General features: G+C 41.1%; 3 protein-coding genes across 3 annotated transcripts; all 3 read left to right on the forward strand.

Annotated features, from left to right (window-relative positions):
• Positions 1-67: 67 nt before the first annotated feature.
• On the forward strand, positions 68-13,134 carry LOC306739038 (serine/threonine-protein phosphatase PP1-beta catalytic subunit-like). Its single transcript, XM_079220981.1, has 8 exons — positions 68-181; positions 4,456-4,587; positions 9,615-9,845; positions 9,941-10,045; positions 10,174-10,245; positions 10,520-10,671; positions 11,190-11,324; positions 11,428-13,134. The coding sequence occupies exons 1-8, from the start codon at positions 130-132 to the stop codon at positions 11,530-11,532; spliced, it is 984 nt and encodes a 327-aa protein (XP_079077107.1). The 5' UTR covers positions 68-129; the 3' UTR covers positions 11,533-13,134.
• A 2,206-nt stretch (positions 13,135-15,340) lies between these two features.
• manea (mannosidase, endo-alpha) lies at positions 15,341-18,819 on the forward strand (the record flags this gene model as incomplete). Its single annotated transcript, XM_079221797.1, has 4 exons — positions 15,341-15,845; positions 16,214-16,323; positions 16,478-16,554; positions 17,870-18,819. The coding sequence occupies 4 exons, from the start codon at positions 15,341-15,343 to the stop codon at positions 18,501-18,503; spliced, it is 1,326 nt and encodes a 441-aa protein (XP_079077923.1). The 3' UTR covers positions 18,504-18,819.
• Positions 18,820-22,922: 4,103 nt separating this feature from the next.
• On the forward strand, positions 22,923-24,011 carry fut9a (fucosyltransferase 9a; the record flags this gene model as incomplete). The annotated part of the gene is made up of 1 exon (XM_079218475.1): positions 22,923-24,011. Exon 1 carries the CDS (start codon positions 22,929-22,931, stop codon positions 24,009-24,011), a length of 1,083 nt encoding a protein of 360 aa, XP_079074601.1. The 5' UTR covers positions 22,923-22,928.
• Between the last annotated feature and the right edge of the window lie 477 nt (positions 24,012-24,488).

Raw genomic sequence — 24,488 nt, forward strand, 5'->3', positions numbered from 1 at the left:
ATCCAAAAGTGGATAAATGGAGTTAAAGTGTGGTCACCCTTCAAGGACGTCTCCGGTTTCACGACAACAGCGCCCCCTGGTGTCTGCAGGGGGAATCGAACCGGCCAACACCACCAAATCAGTTTGAAGATGGCGGAGGGTGAATTGAACGTGGACAGCCTCATCTCTCGGCTCCTGGAAGGTGAACAATTTCATTACAGTCTCTTATTCGACCCAGACTCAACTGTTTGCGTTCATTCGTAATATGTAGCTACCGCGGTGGCCTCCCAAAAGGCAAACGACGTGTTAGCTTGCGCGGCTAACGCCAGCCAGTCGTCCCCATGATCCTAACTGTGTGTGCCCGACTAGCTTTGGCTGCCTTACTGTTAGCTGGCCGTGTTTACTAACACTGTCGGCGGTGAACGCCTACATTTTTGTTTCTTCAGTTTTCGCCGTAATTGCGACGTTACTCTTAGCGAGTCATTTTATTGTGGCGCGTCCTTTTGCTTCAGCGTGTAATTGAACTTTCTGGCAAATGTTTTTAGCCGCGTTCTGGCTCATTTATTTTCCAAATGATGTCCCGACGAAGGCAGGGCAGCGACGTTTGTCCTGTGTTTATAATACAGTATCAAATGTGTATCTAACTGGCACGCACGTTCATGTTCAGCAAGTTAGATAAGTTGATATGTGTTCAACAAAGGCGTGAACACCGATTATCCAGCGCCCCTCCATAGAGCTACGGTGCTGGAAATTATCCTTATGATAAACTAATATGAACTATTGGTTACATTATTGATAAGGCAGACGATTTTGTTCCACAGATTAGGTAAAGCTATAGAAATATCCTTGCATTAAATATGTATACACTAATATCTGGATAACCGTGTCTTGTCATATTGTATTGGACGCCCTTATCACCACATGCGAGGCTAATTTGAGTTGTTGAGTTAGTTCACTTTTTTTGTGAAGTAGTTTTATTTTGTGTGTGTGTCTCACTTCTCTCTGAGTTTGTAACTGAGGTGTGTCTTTGGGCAGATTGCTGGGATTCAGTGATGCAGAAGCATTCCCCTTTAAATCTCCTGTACAGGTGAATAACTAAACACAAAGTAAAGATATTGCAAAAGTAAAAGAGATGGAAGAAGTACTGTGTTTTACTCTGCGCTCTCCACAAAATAAGTTATTATCTACAGTTTAAAGTATGTCATCTTGTGTTGACACACACAACCTTTTGTGCTTTGTAAATAAAAGGAATGTTCTTGGTGTGTGAGCACCGGGTGCACCGTTCACCTGCACAGGAGATGGCAGGGAGTTTTCTGGTCCCCCTGTGGTATATTCTGTCAGTCAGACCGGACCACTAAGGAAAATTCAGCTGCCCTTAGCATACTTCCCACCAGTATCTGTGACTCTGCTGGAGGGATGAGACACCAGCATGCCAGCACTGAAATGCTAACATTTGTTATTAATAGAAACTGCTGGAAAATGTTTTCACGTTACCATATGTTTCTTGCGGTTTAAATTGCTACCAAATGGTGAAATTGAATCAAGAAAAAAAAATAATTATACATTAATTCATAGGCTCCATCAACTTCTTGTTTGTGTTCTGCTTGTGAACACTTTTTTTTCTCAGCTGGAAAGCTTGTTGACACGTCACACACTGTTTTTCCTGTTTCTCAGCTTGAACTTCAGTAACTTGTTGATTGTGTTGCTCATATTTTGAATACGAGTTGGACTTGGCATCTCTCATAAGTGGTCCGTTTTGCTGTGATCTTGTTGGTGCAAGATGGCTCTTCAAACAAGTGATCACGCATGACTCATTAATAAGGTGTTATCATTTTATAGGCTTCTCGCGTAATAGTTCAGCATCGCATTTAATGTTGTGGCAGTAAATTAGCATCTTTATCTATTGTCTGTTGTTAAACCAAAGCCAGGTTTTCAAATAGGTTTGTGGGGTCTATCTTTCAATAATCCAGGTATTTTCCTTTCCCAGTATCCAGTTCTAGGTTTGTGTGTCTCTTTTTGATAAAGGACGTATTCTATTCGCTGTACACTCACTTTTTTATGGACATAATAGCCTATAAGTAACGACCTGTTTCGGTCTTTAACACATGTTCATGTTTTGGTTATTGTTTTGTGACAACAAGAGACTAAAGATTCCCTGTGCTTAGTCTCCAAACTCTTAAGCCCTTATTTTGCATCAAAACATTGCACAATCGCTTACTGTATGTGTTGCAGTCTCTGAAGATTTGGTCTTGAGGAAAAGCCAAGTGTCAGTGAGAGTGCCTATTCATTGGAATTAATTTCACTTGCGAAACACTGTGCCACTTTCTCTCAACTCCCGTACAGTCACACAATCGCACATACAAGCGGTAATTTGGTTAGTGATGGTTGCAAATCCTTGTCATTGCTTCTTTTTAGCCTTTGCCTCTCAATGTTCTTAAGAACGTAATCTCTTTTAAAAACACCAGCCTGCAGAAGAGCGAACAGTGACAGGTTCTGCGTTTAGCTCAGCTCTGATGAGGCTTGGTAGTTGAGTGAGGAGCCCTTCTGCAATTTCATGCTTCACACCATAGCACATATAAAGCGCTGAAGTGCAGATGTAGATGGTTGATAAAGAAAATTGATGCTGAAAAGCAACACTTGATTAAGATCGGTGGAGCCCTAGAATAGTTTGTGGCACTTCGATCACCATCTGTGAGGCTCCATATTCCTCTGGTTCACTCACTTCTCTCAGTTTTGGTTGGATTACATGATTATTAAGACAGTGAGGGAGTCTGAGTACAATGTGTAAGTAACATGCGTGTACATTTATGGATGCACAAAAGTGCATGCTCCAAGCTTTAGGAATGGCTCACCAATATATCAGTTAATCCATTTTGAACAGCTTCTGGTTCTTTTTGATAATTCTAGGCTAATTAATCATTCTTTAAGGAAACAAAAGGGCAAATAGGAAACGTGTGAACGTCTGAATAAAGCGTATTCGTTTCACATGGCTCAGCTATCCTTTATTGGAATCTTTAGTGGGTGTCTAGCTCCAAGGCAATACCAAAATTGTTAAATATTACATAATTTCTCAGTCATTGATATGTTCATTACTTTTGTTTCCTTTTGTCAGTGGTTCATCTTCACGCAGTCGGTGTTTAATTCTTGTTTGGTGACCAAAGTTGGAAATGCCATCCAGTTGGAAATGCCATCCCATAAATAATCAGTTATGCCACCACTATAATAATAATAATAATAATAATAATAATAATAATAATAATAATAATAACTTTATGTATAGAACGTAAGATATAAAACAAGATCAAATGATTACTAAAAATACCATCAGTTCAGGAAAAAGCCATGAGATAAAAGTGAGTTTGAAAAGAGGATATTGAGTTTTCCAGTTTGAGATCTTCAGGCCAGAAGATCAAGCAGGCTCACATGGCGTTAGCAGATCACAGATAAGGGCAGGAGGCCAGGAGCCTGACTATTCAAGGTCTTAAAAACAAGCGATAAAATCTGAAAATCAATTCTAAAACTCGCAGGTAACAAGTGAAGGGCACCAGGAATTGGTTTGATGCTGCCACTTTGCCACAGAACGTGTTAAAAGCCTGGCAGCAACGTTTTGTATAAGTTGCAGTATTTGGATGTTTCGCCTGATCATACCATAATACAGTTTGTGTAATTGTTTGAAAAAAAAACTATTTTAAATGTGATTTAAGTGGGATGTTTATAATTGGAGTGGTAAAACACAATTGGGAAAACAGTATGAAGGGCAGGTGAATGATTTTGAAAGCACAACAGTGCGTTTCAGAGTTGACTTAACGTCCAGCCCACGTTACGAATTGTATCCTTTTTTTTTCTTTTTTGAAAGGATGCCATCTTTCAGAAACATTGTGCTAATCAGGCTGTCCAAAAGGATGTACAAATGCAGACGTTTGAAACTAGATGGAACTTAACTTTAGCCTTATACAAGCCACAAGGTACTATAGCAAGGAAGCAGTTTTTATGTATAATCTCACTTTTTATATCTCTCATTATTTCAACTGCTGACTGTCACCAACGTTTGCAAGTCTCACTCTTCTTTTCATCGTCCTAAGATAAATCTGCTTCAAGAGCTGTGGCACGACGCCAGGAAGTAGGCTTAAGCTAACAGTGCAACTACACAGCCAATAAACCCACACCAGTCCTGAAGATGCAAGCTGCTCTCGTAGTCTAAGCAGTGGGTTTCTTAAGTATGGCTGAGACTTAGCAGCTATGAGCTATAGAACATTACGCCCACAGCTCATCAGATTTTAAGATTGCCTTGTGATTCTCCTGAAAGTGTTTTTTTTTTTTTTCTTTCCCTGAGGTGAAAATGTATTGTATCATCATGGCCTCATTCTGATGCAGTTTGTGGTGTTGGGGGTTGCTGGTGCAGCTGCGTTAACTCTACCAATGATTCTAACCCAACAGTATTCGACAGCACTGACAGTGTCTTTCTCTCCTCCCCAGTCCGGGGATGTCGCCCGGGGAAGATCGTGCAGATGACCGAGGCAGAGGTGCGGGGCCTCTGCATCAAATCCAGGGAAATCTTCCTTAGCCAGCCCATCCTGCTGGAGCTGGAAGCACCCCTGAAGATCTGTGGTCAGTGTGTTATACATTTGTGGCCTTGTGTTAGGCCATTCTCTCACAACCTCATGTTTATTTTTGCTCTCCTGTCTTTCGCTCTCTCGTAACCCGCTGTACTGTACAACATACTCTACTGTAACATTTTCTTCTAAATCACTTCTGAAATGAAAGGTTTATAAGTTAACTCATGGAACCAGGCTGAATATGACTGGGGTTGTGCGAGAATAGTCAAAAAATGACGACCTAACGTCTATTCCTCACCACTTTTCCTTGACCTCTGTGGAAAACGTCAAGGAAAGATGAGAAGGAGAATTCATGAGGAGTTAGGAAAAGACAACCGCGTTGTTTAAGGTCCCGTGTTTCCTATTCTAAAGGAGCTAATAAAGGAAGCATTGAAGCACCTTTCCTTAGCATTTAGAGAATAAAAATAGCTATTATCATGGCGGAACCAGTTAGGAAACTTCCTCAGCAAAAAGGACTATTGGACCGCAACCTGGGTCATATTAAGTTACTGTTACTCTCAACTTGACTACCCTGTGTATGATGTAAAAGGATACATATAGGGGAAGTGCACACATCCAAACAGATTGTGTATCACTATAATACACACATAATATGAACTCCATCTCATCAGTTGAAATGCTACCACTATCTCTCGCTGGCTCGGGCACATATCTGCTCACTCCCACGTGCTTTATCTCTTCCCTCCAGTGCAGTGCTGCAACTGCAAAACAACTCAGAACTGTCTACTGTATGTGCCAGTCCTTGAAAATACAGTCCACAAGCACACATACAGGCTCAAGCCTACACACAGTTCATTTGTGGCGGTTCTCATACCAGTTTCCTCCCACACACATTGACTTTGTGATTGTTGTTATGTAGACCTAATAATGTCAACCTCAGATGGCATCATTTGTATTTCAAGTGATAAACATGATAATGGGAAGCAGTAATTTGATGAAGTCCAGTTTACATTGTTTCTCGTCAAATTTAGTACTGAGAGTATGATGCTATCCATGTGTTTACATTTGAATAATTGACTTTTTAAAGGCTTCTAGTGGCTTCAACCATTTAGACCTTAACCTGGCATATTACTCAAATATGCACGAGTTAGAGGTGTTGTTATTTGTCACTGTGTGAGGTTCCTTTTTTCTCTTTTATTTCTTTTGTTTTGTTGCTCTACCACTATCCCCAGACGGATTACTTTCGTTTAACCCACGACTGTGACGGCCAAACAGTGAAGGCCTTAAATGATTTACAAGGGCCACATGGATCAGGTTCAGCGCTTGCCCCTCTCCCTCACACCTTAATGCCACTGACATACTTTTTGTCCAAGCCAGCAGCTTTGACTTGCTTTTTCATTTATTTAAACATGTTACAATTTATTCTTTGTTGTTGACAATGGTGTTCCTTTTGCCATAAATACTGACTGAAAAGTGGCACGAACAGTTCACAGTTTGCACTACAACATTTGTGAATGCAAAAATTAACTAAGAGGTCTCTTATTTTAGCTAAAAGTTGATTATATCATAAATACATTCGTCTTTAGCAATATTTTGCAGGATATTGAAGGCAACCTGTTTTAGGTTCTCACAGTAAAGTAATGTGTGTTAATTGTTTACATTACACACATTGCACATTAGTTATATTGAGCCTCTTAGTATAAGTGCATATTTGTTGACTATTTTTGTCTTTCAGGTTGATATGTGTATCATGAGGTGTTGCGTGTATTCATAAGGAGATTGTTTTTTAAGTTTCAAATCCAACACATGAAATATAATACTGCATATATTATTATTTCATATAGTGTAAAGTATTTTTGTACATCTTTTTATAACATTTACCTTTTTTTGTCTCATGTGTCATGCCATCTACAGCAGCAAAGACAGTCTGTCTGTATTACAGTCTAGCCTGTTTGCTTTTGCGGCTTGCTGTTTTTGTGTTTTTTTTGTTGTTTTCATCTTGAAACGTGCCGTGAGCAGCATTTGTATTCAGTGTTCATCATGTCGGTGATGTGTTTTTATGTGGGTTCTTGTGAGCCTGTTGATTATCTGGCTAGACAAGGTCAGGCAAAAACACACTTAATTATAGCTGTGTTCCTGAAGTACCAGTGCCCTGATGGTAGGTTAATCATGCAATAGCCATCACATTCAGCATGCATAAACATTGTTATTGTTCGTTTAATTATTATCGATCTGATTTGGCTGGTGGACTGATGGGAGCATGTCAGCGTGACACTTAACATGGGTGGCTGTGTCCTTTTTGTTATTGTAGAGTTATATTATCACCATTGTTATAAATTAATCTGATTTGTCTCCGAAGAGAACACAATATAAAAATACTGACCTCAAGGCAGTGCTTCCCCCCCCCCCCACCACCACTTTCAGCCTTTTGGTCAGCTTTTGAAACCTTACATCTCCTAGAGCTGCTATTCTCGGACTGTTTTACCACTGCAGTCAGTGCTGAGTAAATAATTCACTGTCATCCTACAATTTCTTTTGAGAGGCCTGGCCTGTAGAAAGCCAGTCTTGGTGAAGCTCATAAATTCACATTCAGTCACGCAGCAACTCTTAGTGTGGAATAGTAACGCTAACCCCGAGGTGCCTTTTGTGGAGGCAGACATTTTCAAACTGGCAGCCAATCAAATGGTAGAAGTTCATTCATCTCTGCAGAGATTACAGTCTATGTTGCCATGTCTATGTGTTTACCATTCAATCCAAATGTGGTTTTGTTCCTGCATTTCTTTTTCCAAGCAAACTGCCTCAACAAAATAGCAAATCTAATTGCCTCATGTCCATTTTGGTTTTGGTGCAAGCAATAATTATTGTCTTCTTGTACTCTGTATTAACTCTGTTGTCCAGTGTGTGTTGCTTTTAGCCTGCAGAAACACATGGACCCATTTTCATGCATTCTCTACTCATTCATACTTCCACTCCAAGCAGCGGTCCCTGAGGCACTCGTGTTGACTAACACCAAACATTTCTAGGGGATAAACGGTATTTTCTAACCTACAACCATGCACGCATTTTTGACACTGCACACACACATTTCACTCAATGTGTTCGCCACGGGTCCTAAATCCTCACATACAAAATAATAATATTGGAGTTACGACTGGGAAGCAGGTGTATGAGACTGGCACCTCATCTTCAATTCTATGCAAGGTCCTGTCTGACTGAGGAGTCACGGAGCAGTTGCCATCACCTGCCAACCTTTGATTGCTGCTAGACAGACACAGCTGAATGAGATGAGCTAATTAGTGCATTTTCAGGCTTTTCTCTACTTATTATATAGTTGGTCTCTTTCATACGTTATCGCTATGTTTAATCTTTTAAAACCAGCATTAGTACTAAAAGTCTTCAAATGCTTCAGAGTGCTCTAGAATCTTAACTAAGACCACAATGGAACATATTAATTACACCTGTGTTTGCCCAGCTTTGTAATGACACGTCAAAATGGCTACTGGAAAAATGGCACAATTTTTAGTTACCCTTCATCGACTACCTATCCATGTCAGATCCGACTTTAAATTGTAAATGGACACAAGCCTTCCTACCTGCCCGATCTCCTTAAACCGAATGCTCCATTCAGGACTCTTCTCTCAGAATGCAGGCAAAAGGGCATTTTCCTATCGTACCTTCTGATAGAATAAACTCCCTATAGATATCAGACAGTCTGCTTCTGTGATTCTGGAAACCTCGACTCATTTGAGTCTTTGCTTGAAAAAGTAATTTTTTAGCATCCTGCATTCACACCTCAATTTCCTCAGAAATTGCCTTCTCTGGTTTTAAAAGCTTTCCTGATTTCGTACTGACAGATTGTGACCTAAACTATGTTGCTGGAGCACTGCATTAATACTTTAAGATTTGTTCCATTTAAGTGTTTGTGTTTGTATTGTATTATTAATGTGAAGGATTTTGAAGTTGTTAACATTACCAATACTTGCATCAAAACTCTAGATGGGACGCTGGGGCTGCGTATCCAGAGCAAAGAAAATGATTGGTGATGAAACACAAACCAACCGGCTGAGCGCTGAGTAAAAGACAGAGCTAGACTTCAAACATCCAGAACTGTTTTTTTAATCATTCATTTGCACAGAAAAAAGTATGTTTTCACATGCCAAGTATAGGTCTGTTGCCATATACTGTAGGTTAGATGCCAGTCGTGGTTTGGCTTTGGTGCCTAGATCACGATGAAATGCAAAGAAAATCATGCCAGAAACTCTCATGATATAAAGTTGTATTTTTTTCTTGGTCATTTTAATCTAAGGGCCAGACAGCTGCAAACCTTAACTAGCCCTATTATTTAATTTGAATGTGTATTTGGTGCCATCATGTAGTGAAGCATTGCTTTAAAAGAGTGCGGCACATGAACTTGATTTCCATTTTGGGCAAAATAAAGCCTGTTATTATTGTCCTCGTCTTTTTGGTAAGGCTCACTGCAGTCCTTTCTGTCTGGAGCACTTAGCCCAAAATTAGAGCAGCTCTTTAGTCGGTGGGAAAGGATAAAAAAGAAAGCATCTAGTCTTGGCTAGATGATGAAGTGAGGCTTCCCCTGCAGCCGCTCCAGTGCATCACTGACCCTGAGTCCTGGGAGAGTTTTTAAAATGAAAATGAGTTGTAATGGCTCATGTTGCATGTGTAGACCTGCTGCTGTAGTCCCTGTAAAGCATATGCACAGTGTCATATATCCCCACCAACCTGCATGTCAGTGCTCTGAATATCAAAATGGTTTCAGAGAGATAGCAGTTGGTGTGTGGTTATTTGTGGGGGAGAATATGCGGTTTCGAGATAGAAAAAGGTTTTGCTAATCACTGTCATTTTCTACATCTTGTCCTTTTCTTCACCAACTGCATCACCACTGTTTCTGATGAGATATTCCCTTTTTGCTCCAGTATTTTTGATTCTTTTCAATGTTTTCCTTTCTAAGTAGTTCCCACATCTGTAATAATTGTATGTTAAGCAGCCTGTCCTTGTGACTGCACTCACAGAAAATAGTCAAACTAACGCCTTGTCCCCCCTTTCCTCTCGCCCCTTTTTTAGGTGACATCCATGGGCAATACACAGATCTACTGAGGCTGTTTGAGTACGGTGGTTTCCCTCCAGAGGCTAACTACCTGTTCCTGGGTGACTATGTGGACAGAGGCAAACAGTCTCTGGAAACCATCTGCCTTCTGTTGGCCTACAAGATCAAATACCCAGAGAACTTTTTCCTGCTCAGGGGCAACCACGAATGTGCTTCCATCAACCGCATCTACGGTTTCTACGATGAGTGTGAGTTGAAATAAACTAAACCCGTGCACCCAGCGAGCGATGAAGTGCATATGTAGTTTGAGTTTTAACAATGTGTGTTTTATGTGTTCCACCAGGCAAGCGCAGGTTCAACATCAAGTTGTGGAAGACCTTCACAGACTGCTTTAACTGCCTGCCTATTGCTGCTATCATTGATGAGAAGATCTTCTGCTGCCATGGAGGTAAGAGAACTGTTTGCACTTATTTGATACCCATGTCCCAATAGTAAACCAAACTTTGTGATGCCCTGATTCCAAATATAATCGCAGTAACTTCAAATAACAGTAACCTCTTTTATTTTCTATTTTAGGGCTATCGCCTGATTTGCAGTCAATGGAGCAGATTCGAAGGATCATGAGGCCGACAGACGTGCCTGATACAGGTTGTGTGTGTGTGTGTGTGTGTGTGTGTGTGTGTGTGTGTGTGTGTGTGTGTGTGTGTGTGTGTGTGTGTGTGTGTGCGCGCTCATACTGATGTACTGAACATTTAGAGAATTCCAAAGGACCTTTTGGATTTCTCCCTAGACTTAAAATGTCCCTGATTTAATTACTTTTACATCAGTAGATCCAGCAAAGTCAGCTAGATCTTTAGCTCATTCTTTTCTCCTTACTTCTCTTTTTTTTAATCTCCATCTCTCCTCTCTTTGTGCATCTCAGGCCTGCTGTGTGACCTTTTGTGGTCAGACCCGGATAAGGATGTACAAGGTTGGGGGGAGAACGACCGCGGGGTCTCATTCACCTTCGGAGCAGATGTTGTCAGCAAGTTTCTAAACCGCCACGACCTGGACCTCATCTGCAGAGCCCACCAGGTAATTATGAAAGGAATGACAGTGGAGAGCCTGGATGTGGAATGCAGGAAGTGCATGGCAAGCACAAGCAGACAGGTTTTTTTTCTTCTTTTTCTTAGAGACGTAAAATTGGTTGGCCATGCACTTTAATGATAGCTGACCTCCATTAGTTGGTGTGTCTTTGTAATTAGACTGGCTGATGCAAAGGCACAGGAGTTAAATCCGACATTAATATACCTGTGCAGTAGTCTAGCCGAGTCTCTTTTTTCTCCATGCATCATTCATTATAACTGTGTTTAATACTCACTTCTTGTCACTTTATTTTGTAAAATAGTATAAACCAGAGAATGAGATGCTACTATTTGCGTATGAGACACTGTCATCAGGTTTATTTACCTGAACAATGACTGAATACAATTAATTATCGAAATTGGAACGTATGATTTGTCTGTTACACAACAGCTATTTCGGCTCTGCGTTGGGCATTTCATATTGATTCAAGTGTGGGCGGTGGAATAATGTCATGTGTCTTCCAACAGGTTGTGGAGGATGGATATGAGTTCTTTGCCAAGCGCCAACTGGTCACACTTTTCTCTGCTCCAAACTACTGCGGGGAGTTTGACAATGCAGGCGGCATGATGAGTGTTGATGAATCCCTTATGTGCTCCTTCCAGGTAATCTAAACCTTTCCATATGCACATTAATGCTAATTGACTTATCTCAGAACCACTTACACGTGCATCTTCTCTCTCTGTGTTCTTGTGTCATTATTTAAAGATCCTAAAGCCCTCAGAGAAGAAGGCCAAGTACCAGTATGGTGGTGTGAATTCTGGTCGGCCCGTCACCCCACCCCGCACCACCCAAGCCCCCAAGAAGAGGTGAACGTACCGGCTTGGCTCTCCCCCTCCTCCTCACCCTGTCCGTCCCTGTTCTGCGATCACGGCAACCTCTGTTACTCCCCTGTATAGCGAAGATACAGGGCTTATCTAATTGCCCAAATCTTTCTCCCTGTTTCTCCCCACTCACCCACCGTCTCCCCAACTCCACTGACAGCTCTTTTCTTAATGTGTATGTGTACATACATTTGCTGTGACCAATCTGTTTTATTTTTTGCCTGTTTGTCCGTATTTTTGATATTATTAATAGATTCTCTTGCCTGTAGTTTTACTTCCAATGCCATTCAAGGTTTTCTGAGAATCTATGTCATCTCTGTTTAGAGGGGCAAAGTGACTGAGTCATAGGAATTATTTTTCAGTTTAACAGAAAAACTGTAGAGATTGAACATTGTCTTGCCTTGACCTCTCAAAATAGCAGAGAGAATCCTTCCAATGTGTTTTAATGAAACGGAGGTTTCCGTGCTAAACCCGTAGACATAAATAACATTTCTTATATTCTGGTTTTGCAGTTTAAACATATTACAGCATATGTGGTGCACTTGCGGTTGTTGTGCAGGGGTATATTCAATATATTTAACCCTGAAAAAGTACACCTCCCAATGAGTAGAAAAAAATGTGAAGGGACCGGCTTGAATGAAATAGAGTATAAATCGAATGTCGCTGGCAGTGGACACTTCCCGAAACGCAACGCCCTCTGGGCATCGATTCCTCCACTCTGTTATACCTCCCTGTGCCTCGACACCCCTCAACATCACAAACGCATGCCGCTCCTTACACAGAGCTGGTATTGACATCTTCCTGGTTCTATTTATTATTTCTTCTCATCAAGATCATTTCCCCGATATTATCCTCCGGATATTTGGTGTACTAAAAGTGCTTCTAAAATTGTCCTTTCCTAGTGTTTGTATGAAGAAGGATAGAAAATATCTAACAGCACTGATTGCAATTTTGTAAGTGTTCTAACGTATCTAAGTAAGCCGTACAGTGTTAAAAAGACCAAATAATAAAAAGCAAGCTTCACATAATGCTCCACGGTATTTGAATTGTTTATTGCTGTGTTTATAGAGTACATAAAAACATAATGAAGAAAGGGTTCTCCTGAACGTGTTTAAGTAAAATGACTGCTATCCTTCTGTCGCATCACCTAATCAGTTTTGGAGTCTGAAAACCAGAGGAGTCTGATGCGGGAGTCAGGACCAGGCAGTTATGCTATGTGAAGTGATGCCACCTGGTGTATAGATACGGCAGTACAGTACAAATCAGATGTGAATTTCAAACGGCTCAGGATGGGCTTTTCATTACAATGCTGGTACAACATGTTGTCATTCACCACAAGGAGGTACTGGCAGATATCTTCAGTCTACTGCACATGAGATGCAGTTGACTCTTTGTGGAAAACAGTTGTTTCTTTCTTTTTGTGCTTTTATTCTTTCTGTTGTATTTCCATGTTCTCTATTCACATTGCTTACTTTTTATTCACATAATTTATTTCCTAATACTGATAATAATAAAACAATGAGGTGTTACCAAAAGCTGTTTTGCAATTTGTACAAGTTTGATTGAAAGTCTGTAAATTCAATAAAATGGATGGAAACCAAAAATGTCATGTCAAGAAATTTGAGAAGTTCCTATTCTCGACACTTCTTTATCTCAACATAAAAATGATACTTCAAAGTTGACATACAAATGATTGGAACGCAAAGGGACTAGTTTTCTCTCCTGCTCATGTGTCTTTGAAGCCAGTGGTAGTTTATGCGACTGGGCCACGCAGACACTTCTTCTCCCAGTTCAGAGCTCTGATTATAACCTAAGTATCAGAGGCAAGAAAAACATGGACCGCCCAGGAGGATGTGGGACAAGATCCAAGCAAAGATGATCCATAGTCCCACTTTTAGAAACAGGATCATATAGTAGACGATGCCCTGTGAGCTGGATGTGGAGTTGGCCTGAGGACAGATTTAAATTGATTAATTTGAACATGTATTTATGATTAAAGCTGTCTATGATGATGGGTAACTTTAGGTATATGTGAACTAATAGCCTGTTTTTCTAAACCTGTATATCCTGTACCTTCACTACATCAGTCATCGCCATATCATCGCTGTTATCAGACCTCAGGGAGAAGGGCGTCTGACAGGAGAGAGTCCTCCTTTTCCTTCTGTGCCCAGAAGGCTTTTGTGGCTGTGGTTCTTCCATTGCCTGCACAAGAAGATGTTGGGTTTCGAGCACTTGAAACAACTATGGAATATTATAAACTAAAATATAAATTTTTTAATATAAAAAAATGCATATGCTCTATTTAATTGATCAATCCAATCAAATAAGCTTTATAGCTTCACTGTTGATGTTACAGTTTTGCCAAAGCTCAATTACATATTAATGCATGTTAGATTTTAACAAAACAAAATAAAAAGAATAGACAAGACAACAAATGCATGAAACATATGTAGACTAACTGAGAATTATAAATCAATAGAACCAAGGAGGTTCTCTTGTTTTATCATATATTTTGTGGCCATATTTATCTATATTCATTTCTGATATATGTGCAATCTGCTTCACTTACCACGTGCAAAATATTTTGACCGATGATGGAGATGAGCAAATATTTGTAAGCTGTTGATGTGAGCGACCACTACAAACTGAACTTGTAATGTTTATTTTGAAAATAGGAATGTTGTGATTATATAAATATATATTTAAAAAAATATTTTTTTATATTTATATATTTGTTTTTATATAAAACATTTGTGGCATCAATGTATTGGTCTTTTTCGTTGGGATTGTTTTGTGTAATACACCTTTCCAAACGAAAGGGGGCGACATGGTTAACTTTGATTCAGTTGAACTGCTCCTTTGACTGTCGTTGTCTGGACAGGACGCAGCGCGTGACACCAGCTTCCTATACAACATGGATGGGTCACAGCCACTGCGCAGTCGCAGTCGGAGCAGTTACAGATCTGCGACGTTTTCGGGACAAGCTCCAAACCAGAAGTGCAGGCTGTGTCCCGTCCTCTCCATCTCATACAACGAAAGAGACTTTAAGAAGAGTCGCGCGAGCTGTGGAGACTGGTTGTGTTTAACTTTTAAAGCTGGAGGTTGTATTTCAATGAGCCCGGTTTAAATACGGAAACGAGGGACGTGTTTGAAGGTCGGGGGCTAAAACAAATATTGTGTCACCCCTGTTGTTCTCAGCCGCTGTTGACTGGTCTAAAGTTCATCAATGCAGGTGGAGTGGAAGTGGCTAACCCTGTTAGCATGTTAATTGTTTCTGAATACATTGCTAGTCTGCATGCTAGTGGTTATTTATGATTATCTCCAGCACAATTAGCTCTCTTTCTGTAAGTGGTCGTTACTGTAACGTTACAGCTGACACACAGTGTGCAGTCATTGAGGACAGTATAGATTACTCTGTCTTTCTGTGCCTCTTTTATTCTCTCTTTTTGGACTGTTAGTCAGACAAAATAAGACTATTAACAGCTATTAATCAAGAAAAGTACTATGACAGTATTCATTAGTCACACCCTTAAACTAAACATCTTTGGGTTTGGACTATTGATCAGACAAACAAGAGAGTTGTGTTAATAACACAATTTACAAGAGTAAATTGTGTTAATTAAGCAAGACAAATCATTGTTAGTTGCAGTCCCAATGTTCTTTTGTAAAACTTGCATCCTCAAACCTCCAGGTTGGACACAGACTCCCTGACAGAGCTTCAATGGCATGCTGTCCAACAACAATCTCAATCTGCTGTCTCGACAATGACGTGTGGAAAGCCTCAAGCTGACTGAAGAATGGCGAGGTTTAGGCGCAAGTCTTGCATCACATTAGTTGTTTTGGTGTTGCTTGTGCTCATAGTAACGGTGGTCTTGAAGGCACTGACACCAGAGGATTCTCCGTTTAGCGGCCCTGTTGGTGTGGAACTGTTCCCAGACAGAAAGAGTCACGATCAGGTCCAGAAAGAAAACACCAATAAACCTGACCAGTCCAAAATGAGTGACTTGGCTCAGTCAGACAAACTGGAAGCTGCACTGAGGAAGTTCCCTCCTCCAAACTACTATCTTCATGCCTTCTACTACCCATGGTTTGGGAACCCCAAGTTTGATGGAAAATACATCCACTGGGACCACCCGCAGCTGCCACACTGGGACTTAAAGGTGGCTCAGGGGTATCCGCAAGGGAGACACATCCCACCTGATGACATCGGGGCCAACTTCTACCCCTCTTTAGGGGCTTACAGTTCCAGGGATCCCTCCATCATAGAGGCTCATATGCAGCAGCTACGCACAGCAGCCATTGGTAAGACAGAAATGAATCTAAACAGGGCTAATATTTCAACATTCTCACTTTCCAATGAAACCATTTCTGTGACACTACGATGTAGTTTAATTTTGACCCGATGCATTCACATTAAATACAGTTTCTTCGTCAACATCATTTTGAAATCAGTCAGTCAGTCAGTAGTCTTATATTTAAAGTAATTATCATTTGTTAAATCACAACTAAAAATTTGATGAATATTAATTTCTGCCCCGACTGCATTACTACTACGACTCATATAATGTCACTGCAATATATTTACACTACATGTGTAACATATTATATTCATGAACAATTATCCGAGTAATTTCTTTCATGTTTGAGCTGTTAACTGTGTTTCTACTCAGGTGTTCTTGCTGTTTCATGGTATCCTCCTCATGTGCATGATGATAATGGTGCGCCAATGGATGACATTGTGCCTTTGCTGTTGGAAGTGGCGCACAAATACTATATTAAGGTCTGTATGAAGAGAGTAGTCAGTTTAGTAGCCTTTGGTTTTGTATTTAGCAGTAGACTAAATGTGTGATGTATGAGGTTCCTGAACAACGTCTAATATGTTGTAATATATATTCTATAAGAGCTTTGTGTTGCTGTCGTTTCTGTGTTTCCAGGTCGCGTTTCACATTGAGCCATACAAAGACAGAGATGAAGTCAACATGTTAACTAATGTCAAATACATAATTGAGAAGTGAGTGTGTTTCTTCAGTGTTGTCAGTAAAATACCAGCACCATATTCTGACACTCCCTCCGGAAGTCATTCAGATATGTGTGTGTATATATATATATATACACTACCGGTCAAAAGTTTTAGAACACCCCCATTTTTCCAGTTTTTATTGAAATTTAAGCAGTTCAAGGCCAGTGAATAACCTGAAATGGTACAAAGGTAAGCGGCAAACTGCCAGAGGTTAAACCAAAAAGTTTAGGTTACCAAAAACTGAAAAAGAATGTACATTTCAGAGTTATACAAAAAGGTCTTTTTCAGGGAACAAGTAATGGGTTAACAACTTGCAGATGTTCTGCACGTTCTGGAAGTAAATTAAGCCTTGAAAGTTGATGCTAACAATTCCTACAGGTGTCTCAACTTTTGTTGATTACTTTCAAACCCTCTGTCTGTATAAAAGCAGTGTTGGAACAGACTGTGTTACTACACCCTCTTAAGCATTATTTGGACAGTATTGTACTGCAGGAAGTAGTATATTGCTCTTATAATGGCAAGAAAAAGGCAATTAACAAAGGAAGACAGACAGACCATTATAACCCTTAAAAGTGTAGGTCTTTCCTTTAGAAAAATTGTAAAGAAAGCCAAGTTGTCAGTGAGTACAGTTTCCTTCACTATCAAAAGGCATTTGGAAACTGGAGGAAACTGACAGGAAGAGGTCTGGCAGACCCAAAGCCACAACAGATCAGAAGACAAGTTTCTGAGAGTCAACAGCTTGCGTGATAGGCGGCTCACAGGACAACAGCTTCAAGCACAGATTAACACTGGTCGAAGTAAGCAAGTCTCAGTTTCAACTGTGAAGAGAAGACTTCGAGCTGCAGGTTTGAAAGGGCAAGTGGCAGTAAGAAAGCCATTGCTAAGATGGCAAAATAAGAAAAAGAGGCGTGCCTTGGCCATGAGGCACGCCAGTGGACGATTGAAGAATGGAAGAAGGTCTTATGGATCGATGAATCAAAATTTGAAATCTTGGGTTCATCACGGAGGGTTTTTGTACGGCGTCGAGTAGGCCAAAGGAGGTGGCTACTTTGAGTCAAAAATGTAGATTACATTTTGTTAAACAAAACGATTCCATGATTTATTTTTTATCTCCAATTGTTTATTTGTTCTATGCTTTAATTTCAGAGTACATTGAGAAATTAAACTGTACATTTCAATAAAAACTGGAGAAATTGAGGTGTTCTAAAACTTTTGACCGGTAGAGTAGTTATCATCAGTCTTTTTATTCCTGTGACAGTTCCCCTTTTCGCTCGTTCATCTTGTGTTGTCTACCTCCTCCTCTCAGATACGGGGAGCACCCGGCTTTCTTCAAGTACCGAACAAACACTGGCAAGCTGCTTCCCCTCTTCTATGTGTATGACTCATATCTGATGAACTCGGAGCAGTGGGCCAAACTGCTCAAACACACAGAGAGTAACAGCATCAGGAATACCCGATATGACTCCATCTTCATCGCCCTGCTGGTGGAGGAGAAACATAAGAGGGATATCCTGACCGCCGGTTTTGATGGCGTCTACACCTACTTTGCGACTAATGGGTTTTCCTACGGGTCGACCCAGCGGAACTGGGACTCCCTTAAAGCGTTCTGTGAAGATAACGACCTGATATTCATCCCGAGTGTGGGCCCCGGGTACATTGACACGAGCATTCGACCCTGGAACTTCCAAAACACTCGAAACCGCATCAATGGCAAATACTACGAAACCTCGCTGAGTGCTGCGTTACAAGCCAAGCCGGATTTCATCTCTATAACATCCTTTAATGAATGGCACGAGGGGTCTCAGATCGAAATGGCTATTCCCAAAACCGCCCAGACTGTGTACCTGGACTACCTGCCTAATAAACCTGCAATCTACCTGGAGATAACGCGCAAATGGGCTGCGATCTTTGGTGGTGAGCGACGAAAATGGCAGGATTGATCTGACAATGAGCTTTAACAAATGTTTATTCGCGATTGTATGACATTATTCCATGAAGACTTTTATGAAATTCTAGTTGCAGAATGCACAACAAAATGCAATACTGAATAATTTTCTGAGTACAGCCAAATCATTTTTAGAGCCACAGGCAAGTGGACTACATTATCTTAATTGGTATGTGATTATTTTTTTACACTTTGGTCAATTATTGTTAATTTAACTGATGTCTTTCTACTTGTGTTTACACAGCCTTGCACATTTGGGGATTTTTAACGTAATAAGCATGTTTTATCTGAAGAATCCAACTAAAACTGTTCATGGGCTTGTTTTGCTGTGCAGGGATCTGTGCCTATTAAACCTCAATAGCAAGAAATAAAGTGCACCCTGGAAAGGAGGGGAAGTAAACAAAGCATTCTGCTCGTATAAATCTGTCGCTTCACTCTTCTTCCATCTTTGCCCCGGCCCAACAACAATACAAGAAAGAGCACAACATACAGTAGATCTTGATATTAGAAAGAATATTCTAATCTGATGAAGACAGTAGAGGGCTGAGGACAGCACTTCAGATATTGAAACGGACGCCTAGGGAGGGCAGAATGAAATTTATGCTTATTTGTGGAATAGTTTACCTTTTATATTAATAATAATCCTTTTTGTATTATCCTTAAAGGTCTGACACCATTGAACATGCCTAGTACATTTTGTCATGGTATCTGTGTGGAACTTAACAACACTTTTAACACTTATCTTTTCTGCAAAAGTTGCATTTTTGGGGATTTTCATGCCTGGCAAACTCCAAGATCGCTTCGGTATTTGGTTGACAAACGGCTGAGGGCAATATCTGGCTATTAAGCTGCTAAATGCTCCACTGTGTTTGCCAGCTATAGTCCCTCACTGTGTCCGTCCGCTCTGTTTGGTGCTGAGTAGGTAATGTACTGGGGTTTTAGAGCTTTTAGTTGGGAAGCCGTGGGCATTTACCAGACAGAGAGGGGTCTATGAAATACACTATTGAGTTGCATTATGGGTATTGGAGTTTCCAGTGTTTTTAGAGCTTGACCCATAGAAGGGACAAAAAGCAGTGATGACTTCTTTTCTTTTTTATCTGTCTCTCTCATTTCCACCAACTTTATGAAGCAATAATCAGTTGCAGGAGAGACACTTTAAATGATTAGTTAATAAGCTAATAGGCATCAATTATGATGTTAAAGGTGATACTCATCGTAACATTTGGACGCTCAAGCACCTTATGTGCCGAGACAGTTCATATCAGCAAGTCATGCAAAAATACATACAACTGATTAGAAAATCGGCCTGCATTACTTATTTAACATATGTTTGATATAGTTAGTTAGTGGTTGTGTTGAATTATCATCAGTGGCTGGCGGTCATTGTTCATCCTTTGGCTTACATCACCAACACATCGACCTCCCATTATTGTGTTATCAGGATAAAGACCTAGCCCAAGAGAGAGGGGACCTTTGGATCCACAGCAGCAATGATTCACCTGCTTATTCAAAGCAGATGACGGAAGTGTAATATGCACGAACGCCGAATCTCAGCATCCCACACACACACACACACTGGAGCTCCGCCACAGCCTGCAGCTGCATTGACGGTAAACAGAGCAAGGTAGCGCATGGGCAGCCAGCAGACAATTATTCCACATCGCATCACATCACTGGGAATACATGGCGTCCTCACACACCGAGCCATGAATTTAGTGTGCAGGCTGACGCGATAGCAGCCAATTCTGATTTTTCTTTTTTTTTGCAGCCATCATTCTTTGCGTCGGTGTGCAGAGAGGATTTAGCACACACTGCTACAGTAGGTATCTTCTTTTTTTCTGGATCAAGACGATGGATGTGGGCTCATCCGGATCTATTCCTGCAAATACGGCGGACGGGCGCGACTTTTTATTCCAAACGCATCCGCATCTTCCGTATGTTGCAAGGTGTCTTTGAAAAGCGCACGGACCTCTGGAGGAAATGAGAAGAACGGTCTATTTTGACTCACGCCTGTCGAGATGGTGAGTGAAATGCATGGTTGTTTTTCACCCCCTGCAACCCATGGCTGAGCAGTGGTACCTGGTTTTGACGGCAAATCCTCGTCAGCTAATTAGAAATGGTCTCTCACCAGACATCTACTGACTGGCGCTTCCCCATTTTCATCGGGGTGTATACATTTTTACGTCATTATTATTTTTTGAATACATCAATACATTGGACAGTTTATACTTTATGTGAGCGTGATGTTTGTTCTCCATTGAATGTGACTCGCGTTTTAAAATCTCACATAGCACTCCCAGCTGTGTTCGCATAGCACATACTGGAGGCTAAATTTTTCAGATGCATCCTCCACGCTATTATTTATATTCTGCGCGTTTTTGGTGCGCAAAAGGGTGCCGTGTTAGGCAACACACGAAATGTTCTAGTGACTCTCAATCTCACCAACATTGATGCAGAGTCACGCCTAAAGACAACCATTTTAAACAGCGGCTCGACTATAGCATCACGTTTTAAAATGACCTTCAGTGCTCGGGTGGATGGAAATGAATTCTCACCTGGGATGGAGTGTCCTTTTATAATCAGCCTTCGTGACAGAACACACACGTAAATCAAAGTGAAAATAACGGGGGAAATGTCATTTTGCAGGACATAAGCGCTCCCCTTTTGCCCTTTAGCCCTACCTGTTATTAAAACCACATCAGGGGTTTGATGCCTCTCTGTGACTGATGATGTTAAATCTGTGGATGTGTTTTTTTCTGCCCCTCTCCAGTCATTCTAAAGTAGCCTCGCTGCAGACTTCTCACCCATGCCGTGCTCAGTCCCAAATACATCACAGTGCATTTGACAAAACCCCAGTTGTGTTATTTAATAAAGTCTGAGTGGATGGTTGAGCTGCACACGTCTCCCTCAGTTGTTTGTGCAGAGATGGAAAGAAGAGAGGAAAATAACCACCATGTGAGCCATATTACCCTCTCATACTTTGACCTTAGCACCATCCATCACCATGGAAACAATAATAACTTCGCCACACACTGCATATTTAATAGGCCTGATTTTGATCTCTGTACAACTATACACTTCAGCCTTTCCGAATCCATACTGTGCCTAATATATTGGACAGCACCACACACTGCATGAAGGTATGCATGGGCTGCATCCTCTGTCAAGCAAAGAGCTTATCACTGCTGCTCACAGAAAGCATGTTACAGCTGTGTAAGAGGATTTGCCTACATGAAAATGTATTGATATCGCAAGGCTTTAAATGGCATATACTTATCTAGCTCTGGTTCATGTGGCCTTTGGGGGCAGATCTGTGTATCTAAGTCACAGATGGGAGAGATGAAGGGGAGCTGTCATACATAAAGCCAATCTCTTTCCCCACATGTCATATTGGACGAATGCTTTGAGGAAATGTAATGTTTGAGTATGTGTTATTGATTTAAATAGGCTTCAGTGATATGTGGAACAAGGTCTATTTCTGCCTCTTTAAGCAACATGCAGGTGTGTTGAGCACCAGAGAGCTGGAGAGTCGGGGGGCCTTTCTACTCTCCTCAGCCTTAAGATGGCAGCATTCTCTTATCATACATAGAATATGCCAACAAATAATACCAGCTGGAAGCTTACATCAGTGCTTAACTCACAAATTTGAAATAACAACAATGATTTAACAGGCAATTTTGCAATAACCTTGGTGTTTTCATTTTATATTCCAGCTAGTCTAAAAAATTTGTTTGTGGAGATGAAGCTCTTCTCTGCATGTTGATTGCCTTGACCTCACATGCATGCTTTTTCTGTAGTGATGGTTCAGTCTCTTTAGCCCTAATTTATTCTCTCTGATTCTCTCTCTCTCTCTGCTCACGTAAAGGAGGCGTCATTAAGAAGACCTGTGCATTCAAGATCAAACGCACCTCATTAGATCATTAAGGATCATTGTTAATCTGCGTAAGAGCAAAGGGGCATCACTTAGCTGTGACCTTATTTTTGGTCGATGAGCCCTGAATCACAAAGAAGATTGATCCCACCGTCGACCCAATGTAGGAACTGCTCCCTAAGATTCCCACAACCTCTACTCTTGCTTGGATTTCAGCGTTCGGTCAAATCCACCAGGTTTGTATTATATTGTGTCTGGTGAGGCAACACATATTTCTTTATGAATATTGTGCCTATAACTCCCCACAGTGTGCGTGCTGAAAGATTATAGCAACAATAGAAACATTTTATTCAAATGTAGATGTTCACAAGCCAACTGTATTTAATTGAGGCACACACAATGTTTAGAGTCAATGATCTACTTTAATAGATATTGTAAACATGGTGGTAAAATGCAAAGCCTGTGCATGATCAGGTGATCAGTCTGGATGTTGAATCCTGTCACAGAGACTTAAATCTAGCTTGTTCTTCTTTGGTTCCAGGACAGAGTATGCCATCTGCACCTTTTCACAGAATCCTACGACCCCTTCTGCTCAGCACTTTCATACTGGGATGCTTCGTGACTCTGTTTTTGATGTATTTTAAACCATCCACCAGCTGGTTATCAGGTCCTGTAGAGTCAACCGTATCCACAGATCGGGTCAAGAACCTCTTCTCCAACAAGAGCGATAAAAACGTGACCACCGTGCTGATCTGGCTCTGGCCCTTCGGACAAACCTACGACCTGGGCGTGTGCAGCTCTCTCTTTAACATCGAAGGCTGCTTTATCACAGCGGACAGGAACCTCTACAACAAGTCAGATGGGGTCGTCATCCATCACAGAGACATCTGCACTGACCTGTCCAACCTGCCACCGCTCCAGCGACCATCCTTCCAGAAGTGGGTATGGATGAACTTGGAGTCGCCGTCGCACTCCTCCCAGCTGCCTGGGATCGAGAATATGTTCAATCTGACTCTCAATTACCGTCAGGATGCTGACATTGAAGTGCCTTATGGGTCCATTGTAGCAGCGGAGGGCGAGGAAGACTTTGTCCCACCCAGCAAAAACAAGCTGATCTGCTGGATTGTGAGCAACTGGAACCAGGACCATGTGCGGGTGAAATACTACAATGAGTTGTACAAATACATTGAGGTTCATGCGTATGGACAAGCCTTTGGGGAGTACATCTCTGACCAAGACTACTTCCCCACCATCGCCAGCTGCAAGTTCTACCTGGCTTTTGAGAACTCCATCCACAAGGACTACATCACTGAAAAACTGTACAACCCGCTGTCTGTGGGGTCAGTGCCGGTGGTTCTCGGCCCTCCCCGGCAGAACTACGAGAACTTTATCCAGGGAGACGCCTTCATCCACGTGGACGACTTCACCTCGCCCAAGGAACTGGCCGATTACCTGCTGCTCTTGGACAAGAACGAGGAAATGTACCTCAGGTACTTTGAGTGGAGGCGGCACTTTAAAGTAAAGAAGGCCTATTTCTGGGCAGAGCACACATGCCTGGCTTGTGATTACCTGCGTAGGCACAAGGAGTACAAGGCATTCAATAACCTAGACAAGTGGTACTGGGGCGGATAGTACTTTGAAGGGCTATGCAGTGCTGGTTTTGTTGTTGAAGGCTGTGCTTTAAGAATTTGTTGTCCTTTGGTTCACATGAAGGCTCATTATTGTTGTGTCCAGAGCTCCCGAATTACGTTTTTTTTTATTGATTCACTGGCCCAGAGAAACATCCATCTTGTTTTTTTTATTATTTTAATTATTTGCATGTCCATTTTGCCAAGCCTTACTTTGCCTTTTGTGTTAATCATTTATTAATTATTTTTAATAAATTAACAGTGCACTACATTTTATTATTGTTATTTCAATCTATGTTTTGCTTAACATGACAAAATTCGCTGCTATTCTTTTTTATATGTTTGTTCTATTTTTAGTATGAATGCTTGATGGATGTTCCTGTCTAACAGATAACATTCATGATGCAAGGTTGCTGTTGTTTTATTTGACATTTTTTATATCCCCTTTTCGTTAAGCAGACATTAGAATAGTGTTGGCTGC

This window comes from Taurulus bubalis, assembly GCF_910589615.1.
Source record: "Taurulus bubalis genome assembly, chromosome: 1".
NCBI lineage: Eukaryota > Metazoa > Chordata > Actinopteri > Perciformes > Cottidae > Taurulus > Taurulus bubalis.